At 41.6% G+C, this 16,709-nt stretch overlaps 1 protein-coding gene across 6 annotated transcripts in view; it reads right to left on the bottom strand.

The window, feature by feature from the left end:
• Positions 1-16,709, bottom strand: part of LOC118412479 (netrin receptor UNC5C-like) — a 139,127-nt gene that overhangs the window by 13,257 nt on the left and 109,161 nt on the right. For 3 of the 6 annotated variants that reach the window (XM_035815364.1, XM_035815359.1, XM_035815360.1), the window contains 5 exons: positions 14,395-14,562; positions 13,589-13,750; positions 13,155-13,199; positions 12,555-12,677; positions 2,473-2,535 (listed from right to left, as the gene is read on the bottom strand). In XM_035815364.1, coding sequence (XP_035671257.1) covers positions 2,473-2,535; positions 12,555-12,677; positions 13,155-13,199; positions 13,589-13,750; positions 14,395-14,562 — 561 coding nt within the window. The remainder of the gene's footprint in view (positions 1-2,472; positions 2,536-12,554; positions 12,678-13,154; positions 13,200-13,588; positions 13,751-14,394; positions 14,563-16,709) is intronic. The other 3 variants (XM_035815362.1, XM_035815361.1, XM_035815365.1) reach the window with 3 other exon arrangements.

Below are 16,709 nucleotides of genomic sequence, written 5' to 3'. Positions count from 1 at the left end.
TCTCAGGTTTTCTACCCACTTCCTAAAATGCATGAGTACTTCTGCATTCAAGCCAAACCCTCTGCAAGACGGATGTTTCGTTGGAACCGAAACGAATCCATTGGTCCCCTCTAACACATCGGCAGGTATCCCTTCATACCTACATTTCACTTTTATTGTCCTCTCCAATTGGAAAGGTTGCCCATTACAGTGTAGCATCTCCCAGCTAAAGGTGGGGCCCCTCCACTAACAAGAAAGGGGAAGGGGGCGCACTGAAAATGCTGGAATTTCATGCTGCAAAATTTCAGAGATGTCAGAGCATGGTTGTCATACCGTTGTCCTACCATCAATTCTTAAGTATTGGATACAAATTAAAACATAATTTTATGGTAATGAAAATTTGTGAAGAAATCTACATTTTCTTACGCTGACAGTGAATACCTTTATTGTTTATCATTTCAGCAAAAACAGCACAGTAGTCAAACTTCACTCGTACTACAAACACTTGGGGAAAATGACTGTCTGAATGGGGAGAATGCCTGAACACCATCTCTACTCTATTATATGATGGAAAGGCCCTTAGAAAGTTCTAAGACATTAGCATTACCGCCCTGACAAGACAGATCACTGAAGAGCTCTCTCCCTTCTCCTTAACTCTGGCCGAGCCCTCCCGAAGGAACTACAACTCTTCCTGACTTTAACCAATCGATCGGCAAAGTGCCTTAGAGCACATAACCCCAGCACGCAGCGCTAACATAAAGGATATAGGGGGCAACTACCAAGCAGTAACTGGGCAGTGATAGTCAAAGGTTACCAGCATCGTAACAGTTGGGGGACGTTATGCTCCTTATAAAAATGTCTCCTCACGGACTTGTGTAGGATGTTAAGTCACGGTCTGACCCTGATCATTCGTTCTTGAGGAGGGAGAAAGTGCAATCGCGCTTTCTTCTTTATGGTGAAGGCAAATTTTCTTTAAATGGAGAGCTATTACTAATGGCCCTGGGAAGGTTCTTAGCTAAATCAAGCGCTAAGCCTTAAAGAGAAGGTTTTGGGGGAGTGCTTAGGCGGTAGTGGTTTGGATCACTCCTGCTTGAGTTTGTGTGAGCTGAGTATGAGATGAGTATGATTATGGCTGGCACCATGATTGTCATTCCCTATATACCTCCTCGGGGGAGAATTGTGATGGGGAGGGCTTGTGATGGGTATGATAGACTGGTAGGGCTGTTTACAGCTCTAACTTTTTTCCGTCTCCAGTTCTTTTTTCCATCTCACTCCTTGTTTGGGAGCCCATGCTGTTAGTTTTTCGTTGTTAAATGACATTTTCAGCTGACGGAAATGCATTTTCATCAGTTTCGCGTCATGGAGTCCAGATTTTTCAATGGACTTTCTCAATGAGAGGAGAATATAGGAATGAAGTAGTTTAGTCTGAGGATTAGGGTTAATAATCATGTTAAGGAGACTTGAGATGTAAGGATGTAAGATGAGGGACTGGTAAGGCTGGGTGGTAAGAGTCAAGAGTCTACATTCAGTCAAACTCCGTAAGAAGACCTCTCATGGGCTGATAAGATTTTGTATTCAATATAGACAAGATTCTTACTGCTTGTGTCTGTTGAAAAATTATCTAAGGAACCAGCAGAAAGTGGTCACATTGGCCAGATGGTACTTATGAAGAAGTTGTCACTTTTGCAAAGGTTTGAGAAGTAAGGATATACGAGGAAGGACTGTGGGTTGTGGTTAAGAAGAGAGTTAAGACGCCTTGAGAAGGAAGGATGTGCGATGAGGGACTGTGTGGACTGAGGATTGTGGATAAGGAGGGAGTTAAGACGTCTTGAGATGTGCGATGAGGGACTGTGAAGAAGTGGTCACTTGTGCAGGTTTGAGAAGTGAGGATGTGAGATGAGGGACTGTGTGGATAAGGAGAAAGTTAAGACGTCTTAAGAAGTAAGGATGTGAGATGAGGGACTGTGTGGATAAGGAGAAAGTTAAGACGTCTTAAGAAGTAAGGATGTGAGATGAGGGACTGTGTGGATAAGGAAAGAGTTAAGACATCTTGAGAAGTGAGGATATGAGATGAGGGGCTGTGTGGACTGAGGGTGTGGTTAAGGAGGGAGTTAAGACACCTTGAGAAGTGAGGATGTGAGATGAGGGACTGTGTGGACTGAGGATTGTGGTTAAGGTGGGAGTTAAGACGCCTTGAGAAGTAAGGATGTGAGATGGGGGACTGTGTGGACTGAGGGTATGGATAAGGTGGGAGTTAAGACGTCTTAAGAAGTAAGGATATGAGATGGGGGACTGTGAAGAAGTGGTCACTTGTGCAGGTTTGAGAAGTGAGGATGTGAGATGAGGGACTGTGTGGACTGAGGATTGTGGTTAAGGAGGGAGTTAAGACGCCTTGAGAAGTAAGGATGTGAGATGAGGGACTGAGGGTTGTGGTTAAGGAAAGAGTTAAGACGTCTTGAGATGTGAGATGAGGGACTGTGAAGTTGGACTCACCAGGAGGATATCCATAGGGCTTGCCTGGATCCACAGTTAGGGCTGCGGAGGACGAGCTCATGTCTATAAAGAATAACAAAAAAACAAACAAAAATGTGTAAAATGCAACTTGACAATCCTTTTTTTCTTCTTTTCTTTTGAAGTTGGTATGAAGTGGAGCATGGTAAAACAAAGGAACGATGAAGTTAATGAAACAATTAAAACATAGCAATTATGTACATGAAGAGTGGAGGGTATATAGTCACTGACCAGCTATTGCTGTATGTATGTTCCTCCCTATACCAAGCAAATACATGTACACGGCCAAACCTGTCAATAGAGTCCACTTAATTGACAAGAAAATGGCCACGGCAGACAGGTGGTTAACTTGCTATAGGCAGAGTTTGTAATACTTAAGTCCATGGCGAGACCATCTAAAAGAAATAATGGCCAGGTGTTCCTAATGTGGAAGTGGTCACTAGTACAGTTAGACTGTATATCAATGGCCAGATGGTCCTTAAATTAGGGTGGTCACTTGTACAGGTTTGACTGAATATCAATGCCCAGATGGCCCTTATGTAGAGGTGGTCACTAGTACAGGTTTGTAGTAGCATGAATCATTCAATGCTGCAACTTTCTCTATTACCTGTACATAAAATATCTCACTTCACACATTCTATCGATATCATGAACTCGTGTGGCTGAAAGTTTATAACTGGCTCCTATCAGTCCTCTGCACATTGGGGTTCAAATCCTACTGGCTATAAAAAAAATTGAGACTGCAAGCCACTAGCCCATAGCTACTGGATACTACTTAGCAGTTTCTCAAGTGCTGATTGTGCAATCTACTTGCTGCACACTTCATTCTATGATGCACACCTATTACAAACTAAGATCAACTAAAATCATTTATACTGTCATTTGATACTATCTGAAGATACTGCAATGAGAATGAAAGCCATTCATGAATTCTCCTACACAGTCTAAAGAGAATTTGAATTTCATCACTTCCAGCTACAATGCATGACAAAAATGTTTGGCTACACAGATAACAAAACATAGCCTTGAAAATGAATACAAGTTGCTTATATATTATATGTCCAGACTGAAATACGTTTCAACCCGAGAAGCCAGGGAACTCGACCCCAAGTCCAATCGCCCAGGAAACAGGGGCTTTTGAGGGATGAGTTTTGCGTTCTCCGGCGACCCCATGAGTGCCCCCGCGGTCCTGTTATCGCCAGGAACAGTGTCAGATTCATGTCCTGCTGGCAAGAGGTGGGGCAATTCGGACAAAAATCATTTTCGCAGAGCACAGTGATAGATTAGGGATACTAATCCACCAGCCGACCTCTGACCCCTCAATCCTACCCTTCCCCCACCAACACGAACTCTCGATCTTTCTTACGAATTTCTGTCAAACGGTTATCACGACCTCGCACGAAATTGGGCACCGGCTAGGTGCAAAGAGCACGACAACGCACAAACTCTGGGGCAGCTGTCTTAGAGTGGTCAGAAGGCCAAGTTGTGGCTATCAATTACGAAGTGAACTTTGTCTATTTTACAGCGGAGGTAAAAAGACACACGTTCCTCAAAAGACAGTACTGGAGACATAATCAATAGATGGGAGTGACCGAAGAGCGGGTATCACCTTATGCCTGCAATTAGAATTTTAGAACGCAAGCCACAAGGTCACCTTGAGCCGTTTGACCTTGCACGACATCCGTGTCGCTGTCTTGTGGGGGTCGCTAATCCGTCGGCTTCGTGTTACATTAATACGGAGGTTCGGATTATATTACACACCACCTTCAATGGGAAACGCGAACAGAGGGTCTAAATTGAAAATTGATGAAGGAAGTGCTGATAACAAATCCGACGGAGGCGGGAGAGATACGATACAGATTAGCTTTGACCCCTCACACAAGGTGAAACGGGTCGTTAGTCCGTGTTCCAAAAATTATTCTCGTGGACCATATCCGTGATAGCATCAAGACGTATAAGCGATAGCATCAAAACGTGCAGCTAAGTGGAATAGTAAAAAAAAACGCAGTTTGAAAAGACTGCTCCAAAACATAAGGTCACATAAAGTGACTAAAGCCTTATAATATTTATAGTGTATTGCGACCGTGGAGGCATATTGTTCCTTTATTATCCCTTTTGCCCATACAAAACGAGTGACCAGGCCCATTGTATCTATTCCAATGTTCATTTCAATTCAACCTGCTACAGTTTACGGCGTGAGTTTTGGTGTTACGACGCTCGAAATTGCCCAAATTTGCTGCCAAACATGAAGCCAATAGCAGTGAACCTGATTCGGACTACCATAAAGTTTTAAGCGACAGTAAAAACTGCCGCATACTGTAACACACACACACCAGCACGGTATTTTACAAGAGTGGGGAAGTATAAACTGTACCGTGGGTTAGGAATTAAGATCAGACAAACTAATTTGTTCATTCCCTGATTTGAGGCCGTATTGATATGATTTAAGGGATGATATCCGCATGCGCATCAATTTCGACGGTTCCAAAAAGTCATCCATACCATATAAAGTAGCTGCAAACTGAGCAAATATGCACCAAACATTGCAAAAATACATGACTTAATAAGGCACCTCTGAGGGACTTCATCTTTTTCAAGTATGAAGCAACTGCAAGTAACTTTACTTTCTTCACAAGATACTCTTTAGTTGTACTTTGAGTTTTCCCTGCTATCAACTTTAGAAACCTCGTTTTGAATAAAACAAACAAAAGAAAACACCTGACAATTATTCCATAAACCCAGAATTTCACAGCATCCGTTTTCCCTCTTATATAGAAGAAGCAAATGCAAAGAACTTTCTTTACAAAAGTTGTACTTTCGTTTTCCCCGCTATCAACTATAGAAAATTTAAACATCTGACAATTATCCCATTAACCCAGCATTTTACAGCTTCCATTTTCCCTTCCTAACAACAATTCACCCCCAAACTCCCCGATCGCAACCTCTCTTCACTTCTGCACCCAGATTTACGACGTCATTAGTCAATAAATGCGCTGTATCCCAACAAATGGGGACTTTACATCGTTACTTTTACTTCATTTATGGCAAAGTGAGGAAGAACTTTATAAACACATAGGCAATATGACTAAAAAAAGGCACCTCTGCGGGACTCCAAATTTTTCAGGTATGAAGCAAGTCTTTCTTCACAAGATACTCTTGAGTTGTTTCCCTGTTATCAATTTCAGAAACTAGATTGTTTTAAAAAACAACACGAAAACATCTGACAACTGTTAACCCAGCATTTTACAGCATCCATTTTCCCTTCCTAACAACAATTCACCCCAAAACTCCCCGATCGCAACCTCTTCTCACTTCTGCACCCAGATTTACGACATCATTAGTCAATAAATGCGCTGTATCCCAACAAATGGGGACTTCGGAACGGTTTATGAGTAAAATGATGGATCCTCCACCCCGGCACACATACATTAGGCAAGACATACGACTGCCATCACCCGCGAGTCTGGTGACATACGACGCTGCGTTCTGCCAAGTACAACGCGCACGCCTTCACATAACTTTGGCACAAAAGTTTGCAGTCTGTGTTGCATGGGGTCTTTGGGAAGAGGGAGAGGGCCACGAATGAATCTGAATGTGTTAAGGATACAATAGGGTCGAGCCAATTTGATTCGTTGGTTCTGGGATTTTTAAAGTAAAAATGTACAAACCAGATGTCATAAAAGCAATGGTCAGAGAGGAAAACATGAACATGACCGAATTTACTCCATAAAACTGAGTGCACCAAGGCATAAACCTGGTGCTCAGACTTTGTCTTCATCACGTTTTTTCAGTAAAGCATTTCTGTTTTAAATCCAACAATTTAAATTGGTGTGGCCTAACTTGGCAGGAACAGGCAAAGACAGACTGTTGTGAAATAGTTTGTTAAAGACAGTAATGGTAGGAGGGGGCAGTTAGTAGAAATCTATAACCAAATCTTTGTAATAAAACATAATTTTTAGCAGAAACACCTTCAGAAATGTCTAATATAAATGGTAATCATGTATTGGCGTCCTCTAAGAAAAATCCAAAAATAAGATGTTTAACTTTAAATCATTGCAAAGGCAAATAAAATAAATGCAAATGGTCGGAAGAATCCACGATAATCCATCAGGGAAGTTGTCCTGCTCTGATTTGAAGAATAACTGTGATTTGATGTTAGACATTTCCCTTTCTGGGTCAATGAGGGATTGTTATGTGTGTCCCCTCCGAAAACAAAGCTGTCAAATTAGCGTCCTAATGTAATAAAACACCATAAAAATGTGCAATCTAATAGAATTTCATATCACCTTCACGACAAGGTCAAGCACTCCAAAATGGAGGTCAGGGGGAAACGTGCTTCCGCACGCAAACCTCGGATGAAAACCATCAACAAAAGTGCCATAAAACTTTACAAAAACGACATTTTGTGCGCCAATCTTCCCCCAAATGACAAATACCTTCATCGGAATTTACTGCAGGATAATTTCGGTGCATGCGAGGGAGGAGGGGGAAAAATAGGAACAACGATGGCGATGCCTGATGAGTATCCTGACTTTATCACTCTTCTAGCAGCCCTTTCGATAGCAGTGAGGTTTACTCAATGAGTTTGGTGTATCTGTACCTATATAACCGGTATAACTGCCCTGCTGAGAAACATACAGGTTCTGGTGGCAGGGGTATGATAGACTGATAGGGCTGTCTATGGCTCTAACTTTTTTCTATCTCGCTACTTGTTTGGGAGCCCATACTGTTGATTTTTCGTTCTTAAATCCGTCATTTTCAGCTGATGCATGCATTTCTATCAGTTTTGCGTCATGGGGTTCAGATTTTTTTTGATGACTGGGTGAAATGTGGAAACTGGGTGGAATTTCCTGAGAGTCGAGGATATCGATATAGGACTGAAGTAGTTTAGCCTGAGGGTTAGGGTTAGTGATCGAGTAAAGGAGTCTTGAGACGTAAAGATGTGAGATCAGGGACTGAGTCTTAAGGTAAGAAAAGGAGTGATTGAGAAGAAGTGGGGGAAACTCACACAGGTTCTGGTGGCAGGGGTAATGGGGGAAGTAGGAGGCCGGGATCTGCACTGGGTACACCGAGTCCGAGGAAACAAAGTCGTCATCATCTGAAGAAGGGGAGAGGGAGAGGTGATGCAGGGCATGCTGGGAAGGAGAGCGAGGGATGCTGGGAATGAGAGCGAGGGATGCTGGGAAGGAAAGCAAGGGATGCTGGGAAGGCGAGCATGCAGAAACAATCCTGGGCGCAAGGCAGCAAGCACATACCAGTATTCCATGCAGTGCTTTCCTCCTATTTCACTAAAAATTCCGTGCTAGCCAAGCTTCAAAGATATCTGTAGTCATAGGAAGCAAAACAGTAACAATGTCCCACCAGGAAAGCATACACAGTGTATTATAGTAGTAAAAGTATGATCATATTGTTTGCAATCTGAATTAGCCAAAGTCAAAGTTCAAAGGATACAACTAAGAAACAAACATTAATCGATGCAGTTGATTCCTTGATAAAGAATTGTAAATTTGTAATAAGCCTGCATTCTGGGGGTGAAGCTCACATCTCTTGAGTCATCACAATATTCTCATTTGACATTTAGAATTCTCTGGCTGCATAATCTAATTTTCCAGCCAACTACACACCAGGAAGAGAAGTAGAAAAAAAAAATGCAAAGTCAGAGATTAATCTGCGACAACCGCATATCCCCCTCCCAGCCCCGGTTCTGGCGGCGGCTTCTTTATTACTATTCACGTCGGCGCTCTGATTTCACGGTTGGACACCGACGAACCGCGAAGCAGCCGGTTCGTGAATCGCGTCTTTTGTTGCCTCCCGGTTGGCGCATGAAACCCGCCGACTCTCAGGGCACGCTTCTAATCACCTAGTACGGCACCGCCGCCATTCACACACCCCAGGAAAGGAACCGATACTTGCTGGAAAAACTGATACTGATTGACAGTAATACAAAGAGAACTCAATAGAGGCAACAACTCAATGTAATCTAATTTATGGATCGCAATGTACGTCTTACGTGAATAGACCAATGCTTCAATCATCCTGGAAAAACTTGCTATCAGCAATACAAAAATCTAATGTATCTATCTGTCTTTGTGTATACCTGTATATGAATAAAACTATCTGAATTTGTGTGCTTCATATGCTGGATATGCAGTACATAATGATTGAACAAATGTCCCATCTACATATAACAACGTTTCCTGTTCTTCTGCTGAGCTTATAAACAGCTACCAAAATGATTTTTTGCTTGACAAAGCACTGGAAAAAGACTTGCTTATCATAAAAATCCTTTAAAAATTTGAATTTCAAATCACTTTTTCAAAACCTACCAAGTGAAAATGTGACAGTTGAGTTGGAGGTGTCAACTCAAACAACTGCTGCAGGTGTTGAAACACATCAAGCCAAAATTGCAATCTTTGTGAATAAGGGCTCAAAATACTGGGTGCATAGGCAATTTGTGCAGTTGAAATTGGATGCAGCGCACAAAATTGTTCAGTTGTGAAAGGTTATATATTAAGTGTAGAGGTACTTCTGTACACCAGTACACAGCATTCTATTGACAAAATTCAATTCCGAGCCCTGTATACAATGTATGTACTAACGAAATTTGATCTGGCTGCGCCATGGTGAGACAAACGCACGCTCCAACACCCCACTGTCGCTCGGCAAATTTTTCACAGCTGTAGGCGTAATCCGGCATTATGCTCAGGAGAGTTGTGTGCTGGAACAGATTGCACAGTACATACACCTGCCGTACATGCCATAATTTCATTAGCGACAGGGAGCCGCATTATTGAAAGTCATCCGCTGTGAAGAGCAATGTTGTATAATGCTCTGTCGTAATGTAATGGGCGCGACACTACCTGAATGGGAAATTAGCAGAACCCCAGCGACAAGAAACCAGCATAACACAATGTCATTATTCATATATATATATACCTGATACAGTCAAAGCTGTACATGTTATCATCCATATATACATGTAGTAAGGACCACTTTGCCAAGATGTCCTGTTTCGATGGTCTACTGATACAAGCAATAAAAATCCTGACTATAGTGACTACCTGTCTACATATAGACCAGATATTATTGGTGCTCTTGTTGGGGCATGTATGTTCATCTAAACTGTTGATAATTTGGTTTTTGATGATAATTGGTTTGAAAAATTAGGTTAAATGTATAGAAATGCATGGTTTTCAATTTTAATGGCGATTTGTGCTTTATGACCAATCCAGATGGCTGGTTGTCTTCAAATCACCATGCTTTGTAGGCACACCAGGTTTCGCTTGGTCTCCCACGTAAGCCTTCCCACAATTTACTGAAATAACTCTCATAATTTGTGATGTTTCGCACTTCCAAATACCCCCACACTCCGGGAGTACAAGGGTCAAGTAGAGGCCCCGAGAGGCTGTCCCTGCGGGCATTTCTGCAGTGCCTGTAGATTTAGTGTGGCGGGAAGTCACCTTCATGGTGGATTGACACACTTTGTGACAGATGACTGTTTTCTGTCACGACATGAGGGCGGGAGAATTCCGCTGGGCTGGTTTTACATTTCCTGGGGGGAAATCACAGTTCCTGTGGGAAATTCTTGAAATGGATTCATTTTGTTTCTTATAGAAATTTGAGAAAAGAAAATCCTTCTTTCTATGTGCAATTTCTTTGTATGGGGTAGAATATATTTTGCAGTTACCAGAACAAATCCAGATTGCTATTTTAAGAATGGTGGCACATTTCTTTTGTAATATTTGCCCCCCCCCCCAACATTTTTGTGTGAATTTTTTTAAAATAAACAAATTGTTTTCTTCAAGGACTGTACTGATCTAGCTTGACAAGCATCTTAGACTTTGCGAAACTTGTCTCAAGCTCCAAATTTAGTCGTCATCTCTCCAAGGGCAAAAATATGTCAGAAACACAAGATACAAACTCGGTCCTATGCCTTGGAGCGAAATATCACGAGTCACTTCTCCAATTTTCCACCATCACTTAATGGGCCTGAAATCCCCCTACCCAAAGACTTGATCCTCTTTTCCCATTAGTATCCATGGCGAGGGTGGCACAATTAAATTTCCCCGGCTGTAATATGTCAACGTTGCTCGCGGGAGGCGAATACAGGACGCGTAATGAGGTTACGTGACTACCGGGTATTTTTACTGATATTGTGTTATCAGTGCAATGTAATTAGAATTGATTCTAAGAAGTCAGTGCACCCCCCCCCCGAACACTAATGCCTAATTCCTGACGATATGGTGCATTTGAAAGTAGGTCTGAACGATGCTTTAAAATTCAATTCAATGTCCAAACTTACCGCATAGCCAAGAAGGCCAATAACGAAACAAGGTTAGCTTTCCCTAAATTGAGATATACGACCAGAGACTTGTCCACAAGATTGAATTACCATCGACCACTTTTGAGGTACTTTTAAAACTGCCCATATGAGTTGGAGTTCATCTCAACAACTCAAAAGCAAGTTGTTTTTTTATTTTCAACACATCACTCACCAATTTTTTTTACATAGCTTTGTCTTGAAAAGGCGTTTCGAAAACGAGACAGACACCTGATGCAGTGATCCAATATTGTCAGAAAACACTCTGTGAAAAGTATTACCCCAAACAAACAAAGCTCTAATGATTCCCTGAATATGACAGAAAACTGCCATCACATGGAAGCCACAAAACAAGACAAACTGCACAACAGATAAAAGCTTCTCCCCACGACTCGTATAATCTCATTGCTGGAAGCGTCTAAGCCTGGCCGGATATTGACAGCATCATGTGCCGGTACAAATCTAATTACATCACTGCACATCAATGGTAATCTGGTCTGCGTGTGCAAAGCAAGAATATTGCATGTTCCTGTAGTGAGGCTTGTTTTCGTGCAACATTTTCTGGAAGATTTGATTGAAAACAGTACAAATTTTACATAAATGTCATGATAACACTTAGCCTGGGTACCATCCTATTTCTACTGGGGCTCCTTACACTCACTTCCCTTAACATTTTTTTTAATGAAGTGAGTGTAAGGAGCCCCAGTAGAAATAGGATGGTATCCAGGCTAGAGAACACTGCCATCTGGTTAAAATATCTAAATGTCTCTTTTCCATTGCATGTTGCCATAATGTGGCTCGTTTGTATTTTGTGTAAATTATGTTTTACCTGAAGATTTGATTGAGAACAGTTTTAAACAAATGTCATGACAACACTGCCATCTGGTGTTAAAATATCATGAGAGAGGCTTGTTTTCGTACAACATTTTCTGGAAGATTTGATTGAGAACAGTACTAATTTTACATAAATGTCGTGATACTACCATCTGGTGTTAAAAGATCTAAATGTCTCTTTTCCATGCATGTACGTTGCTGCGTCTTTATTGAGGGTGTTTCAATTCTGTCATTTTCTTTATACAGGGAGTGAAAACCATCTTTAGAAGGAAAAAGTCTGGTCCACCACTTCAGACCTCACGCTGGCCGTTCTTTGAAATTCCCTGAATAACCAATCACAGACGGAGGCAGGGTATTCAAACTGTCACAAGACAGATTGCAACACGTATCTGGTAGATACAACAATTGTAACTTTTGCCACACTAAAGCCATAAAACATTACTTCACTAGAATGCCATGCATGTAAAAAGACACCATACAAAATTAGGACTAAAGCCAAAGGAAAAAGAACAACAGCCTTTTTTTCCCCACAATAACGTTACCATGCTAGCCACTTCATACATTACAAACATGCTACCACAACATACTGGATACCTGGATGCAAGTATTACCAGCACAAGTGTACTGGCATGTATAAAACATTGTCAGCTTTTTTTGATGACTGTGTGTCACTCCTTTTCACTTTTCAATACAAACACATGAAGCTTCAACACATTAAAAATAGACTTTGAGAGTTGTGGAAGAAAAAATCACAAAGAACCACAACTATGTACATGTATATGCACACACAAAACATAGAAAAAGTGTAAATTTAAATTTTTTTTTGTAATTTTGGAATACTTCCTTCCTGTTCTTTGTGGCCCTTCACTTCAACAACTGCACATCACAGAGGCTGGCTCTAGCGACTCACCTGAGTGCCTGTTTTTTCTCCACCAGACCACGATGATGAACAGGCACACGAGCAGGAATACTGTGACCGCCCCGACCAGGCTGATGTAGAGGGCCAGGTTGTCCTCTGACCGTGCACTGGCAACTGATGGTATGAGATAAACAAAAGTTAAATCACATGTCCTAAAAGACTGGTCATTTGAACCCGATGAAGACAGCAGTACAGATAGCTGAAAATTTGCAAAACCACTTTGCTGTCTTTGAATACAGTTCGGGTCTTAAATTTTGACTTCAAGTATGGCTTTCTTCATTCATGGCTACTTAAGTTTGTCTCTGCTAGCCATGTGAAACTAAATTTGTACTGGTTATGGCATTTCAAATACTAAAATATTGTATTTCATTTTCCATTTCTTCACTTACCATTGGTTAATTAAGTAAATTTTCATAAAGTGCAACATTTTAACATTCTCCTGCAAAGGGTGTACATATATATTTATGCATCAAGTTTTATTACCAAGCTAACTATTACCATTTCTCCAAAAACAAATATCAGGAACAAAGAGTGAAGACTAATAACATAAATATGTAACAGAAAAAAACTCAAAAGGAACACAAAACTTACATGTCGGACTATTGGTCTGAATTTGTAGATCACTTTCCTCAGAATCTGTGAGAGAAAACAGCACAACAACAAACAAAACGGGTCAACTTACAGCATGCAAACTAAAGATTAACATACAAAAGAGTTAAAAGAAATAAATACCCAAGTTGTAGCACAGCAAATATTTTGAACTCGGGGCCACACAAAGATATTTCGTGGCTTCTTGTTTTGATAAATCATGTTGAACTGCAAGACTGACATAAAATCAGTGAGTAAGGAAGTGATGATAGGCTTTTCTTTTGAATTGATTTCACTTGCCTCAATTTCTCTTCAAATCGTCCAAGCACCATGGAAATACGTTTATGTGGCATTCACTCAAAATTAATCTTTAAAAAAAAAGAACATGACAAACGGTATCAGAAAAGGAAAAGGCGAAAACGCAGGCCTGTTTTTACCTCTGCAGAGGCCCCCTGTGCAGTTTCTGGTCTCCATGTTGTCTCCAATGCAGTACCTCCCGCCGAACTGTGGCGGAGGGTCGTTGCATTCTCGTCTTCTCCAGTTGTTACAGTCACGCCCGCAGGCCGAGAACTTGGACCACTCCGACCACCCACCATCAACTGGGAGAAACACAAGGATTTTTTTGTTAAGGAGAAGTATTAGATTATGTCGATTTTAGGGCATATCAACCCAAAATCAAGTTTGCTGCAGGTGTTTTGTTACCCTTCAGTGCTTGTTTTACATGGATTCATTCAATGCAAGAACATTTGAAAACTTCTAGTTTATAGAGGGTGGGAATTATGACACTAGGACATCACAGTAAACACTGGTTTTAAAGGCTTGAAGATTGTAGACAGGAGGAAGGCAGTTGTCATTGGGATAGTGCCATAATTTGGCAGTCCAAGGAAAAAACCTGTTGCTGTAGACTGACAACTAAACAGTACAATGATGTGAACGGGAAGGAAAGCCTGTGTTATGCTGAAAAGCTCACAACAGAGGAACAAATAGTGTGAGATCATTGGAGCAAGGACATGAAAGTACTGATAGAAAAGAGATTGGGAGGGAACATTTCATCTGTGACAGGGGGTCCAACTTTGATGCAAACTGATTGATTGATTGAAAACTGAAAGATTGATTGACAAAAAAGCGTGACCCTGCCCTACCTGGACACAGAGTGGTACACTCCACCCATCAGAGGGGGGGGGGCAGCTTTGATACAAACTGATAAAGACTTGATAGACAAAAAAGTGTGACCCAGTCCTACCTGGACACAGAGTGGTACACTCCGCCCGCTGTACGGGATCCCCGTCGCAGGTTGCACCTCCGTTGAGCGGGGCGGGGTTCGTGCAGGTGCGCGTCCGCCGCATCAGGCCGCGCCCGCACTGGCTGTTGCACTCGCTCCAGGTGCTCCAGGTGGACCAGCCACCATTCACTGTGGGGGGAGAGAGAAGAAAACAAAATTAGCAAGGTGGGTTGTGGACTTAAAAGTCTTAATTCTGGGTTCAAATCCTGTGTAGGCTCAAATATTGTACCCTTGTGAAAGGCACATACATTTTGTTCCTCAGTCGACTCAGTAGAAATGATTTTTGGTTTGGTTTGGTTTGGTTAGGGATGTGCTGTCAGATCGGACATAAAGCCAGACACATGTGCAGCCCCAATCTGTCTTTTTTTGGGACTCTTTGAAGATAACTGAAACAACTTAAATGAACAGGCACTGACCATACATGAATACATATCTTAGGTCTTTTCTGTTTCTTGACTCTTCACACCATTCAGCTGTGCCATCACTAAAATCTCACATAACTTCTCTGTTCCCTGTGTTAATTCTGAATTTCAGAGGTATCATTAGCATGCTTCATTACTTTTGATAATACATGTAAGTTTTATGATTTCCTAGATCTTTCAACTTTCAGTTAAGGAGAAAAAAAAGGGTCAGCTGTTGCAAGTTGTCATAACATCCAATCTTTCAGCACCAGGGAGGACTCCAAGAGCAAATTCCATGAACATACATACTTGTCTACTTTTCATTGAAGAAAACTGTCCTAAAAGCCTGGTGATGTGATTACGAAGATGTGATCATGTCACAGCGATTATTTAGAGTATCCAAGGCCCCTTAGGGTCATTCACTATCTGCTGCCTCGTTCAGAATTGGCAGGATACACGTCCCTCAGAGCCTGCAGCACTAACCACCTCAACAGGAGCTGTCATAAAATCTTGTTTACGATAAGGAGCTGTCAGTCACCCCTGCCTGCCGAGAAGACGGATGCTCCATCACTCCCGCGGTGGCATGTTTCTGACTGAGGCAGTTTCCTGGTATCGATTTTACGGCAGGTTACGACACGTCGGTTATGGAACACATCCCTTTTTACGTCCCCGAGCGGAAAACAGGGATTACTTTCGAATCGAGGCTTCTTGCAGCACTGTAAATCGTCCCTCTCACCTGTTTTCAAGATCTTGGGCGAGGAAGACAAATTTTACCCGAATGACAACCTACAACGTGAAGTTCTTGTCAAAAACTTGTGTTTAGAAACCCCCCCCCACTTCTAACATGTCAACAAAATGCAGACTCAGAGTTGAGTCTCCATCATATTTAACCCACTGTGAATAAAAAGACATAGAAATATGCAGGGACAAGACACAAAGTTATTTTAAAAGACCATAAATGCCATGGAAAGTACCATATGACAGTAATAGCACCAGAATTTGCTTGTGACGAGAATTTTTACTATTTCTGGCCTCGTACAATTACACATTCAAGAACTTATCAAGTTTTAACTTTTAATAATAGACTATCATCTTCTGTACCCTTAATACATCCTTCTATTCTTGACACTAAAACACGGAAGAGATCGGTAAGCTGTGCTATGAATATTCCATGGAGTTATGAGGACCTTTGTGCTAAGAAATATGAGCGCCTCACGACCATCATCCTGCACCATGCATTAACAATCAAAACTTCATCATTTTACGCCGATGCGGTAATTTCCTTGGCCTTTTGTCGACAATGACAGATGGGGAGTTTAAGGTTGGGGTGATTTCTTCCCACTGCGGCGGGAAATGCGACCGGTGATCCGAAAAGAACACTGCGCGCACTTGGGGGAGGCTTCATAATTACTCCTAATCAGTGAGAAAATTATGAGAGCCTGCAAAGTACTCGGCGCTAATGGGGAATCGATATTTGTGAACCTTGGGACTTCGGAAACTTTTTCTGCCTGTTGCTGGGACCTGAGTAATGGTACACAGCTGCAAAAGCATCTTTTGCTTCTTTCAAAACAAGCTAATAAACATCTTTCTCCTCTTGAGCAAATCAGGATCCACCTTGAAAGTTCATGCCTATCACACAAGACAATTGCTCTGATTCACAGAATGACATCACTTCTTGTAGTTATGCAACATATTGCCACTTGAGTATGAGCACACAATGAAAATCACATGAGTATACAATGAAAATCGTTGTCATTGTACCAATGCAGATAGTTTGCAAGCACACTGAAGTGTGCCCTCCTCAAGTGTCGCAGGTTCTTTAAGATGCTGAAGGTTAGTTCATCAAACCAATAAAATCATTGTCATTGTAGCATT

This window comes from Branchiostoma floridae, chromosome 3 (assembly GCF_000003815.2).
Source record: "Branchiostoma floridae strain S238N-H82 chromosome 3, Bfl_VNyyK, whole genome shotgun sequence".
Classification (NCBI taxonomy): domain Eukaryota; kingdom Metazoa; phylum Chordata; class Leptocardii; order Amphioxiformes; family Branchiostomatidae; genus Branchiostoma; species Branchiostoma floridae.
Note: the sequence above shows the minus strand (reverse complement) of the source record. Positions and strands in the feature narration are given on the sequence as shown.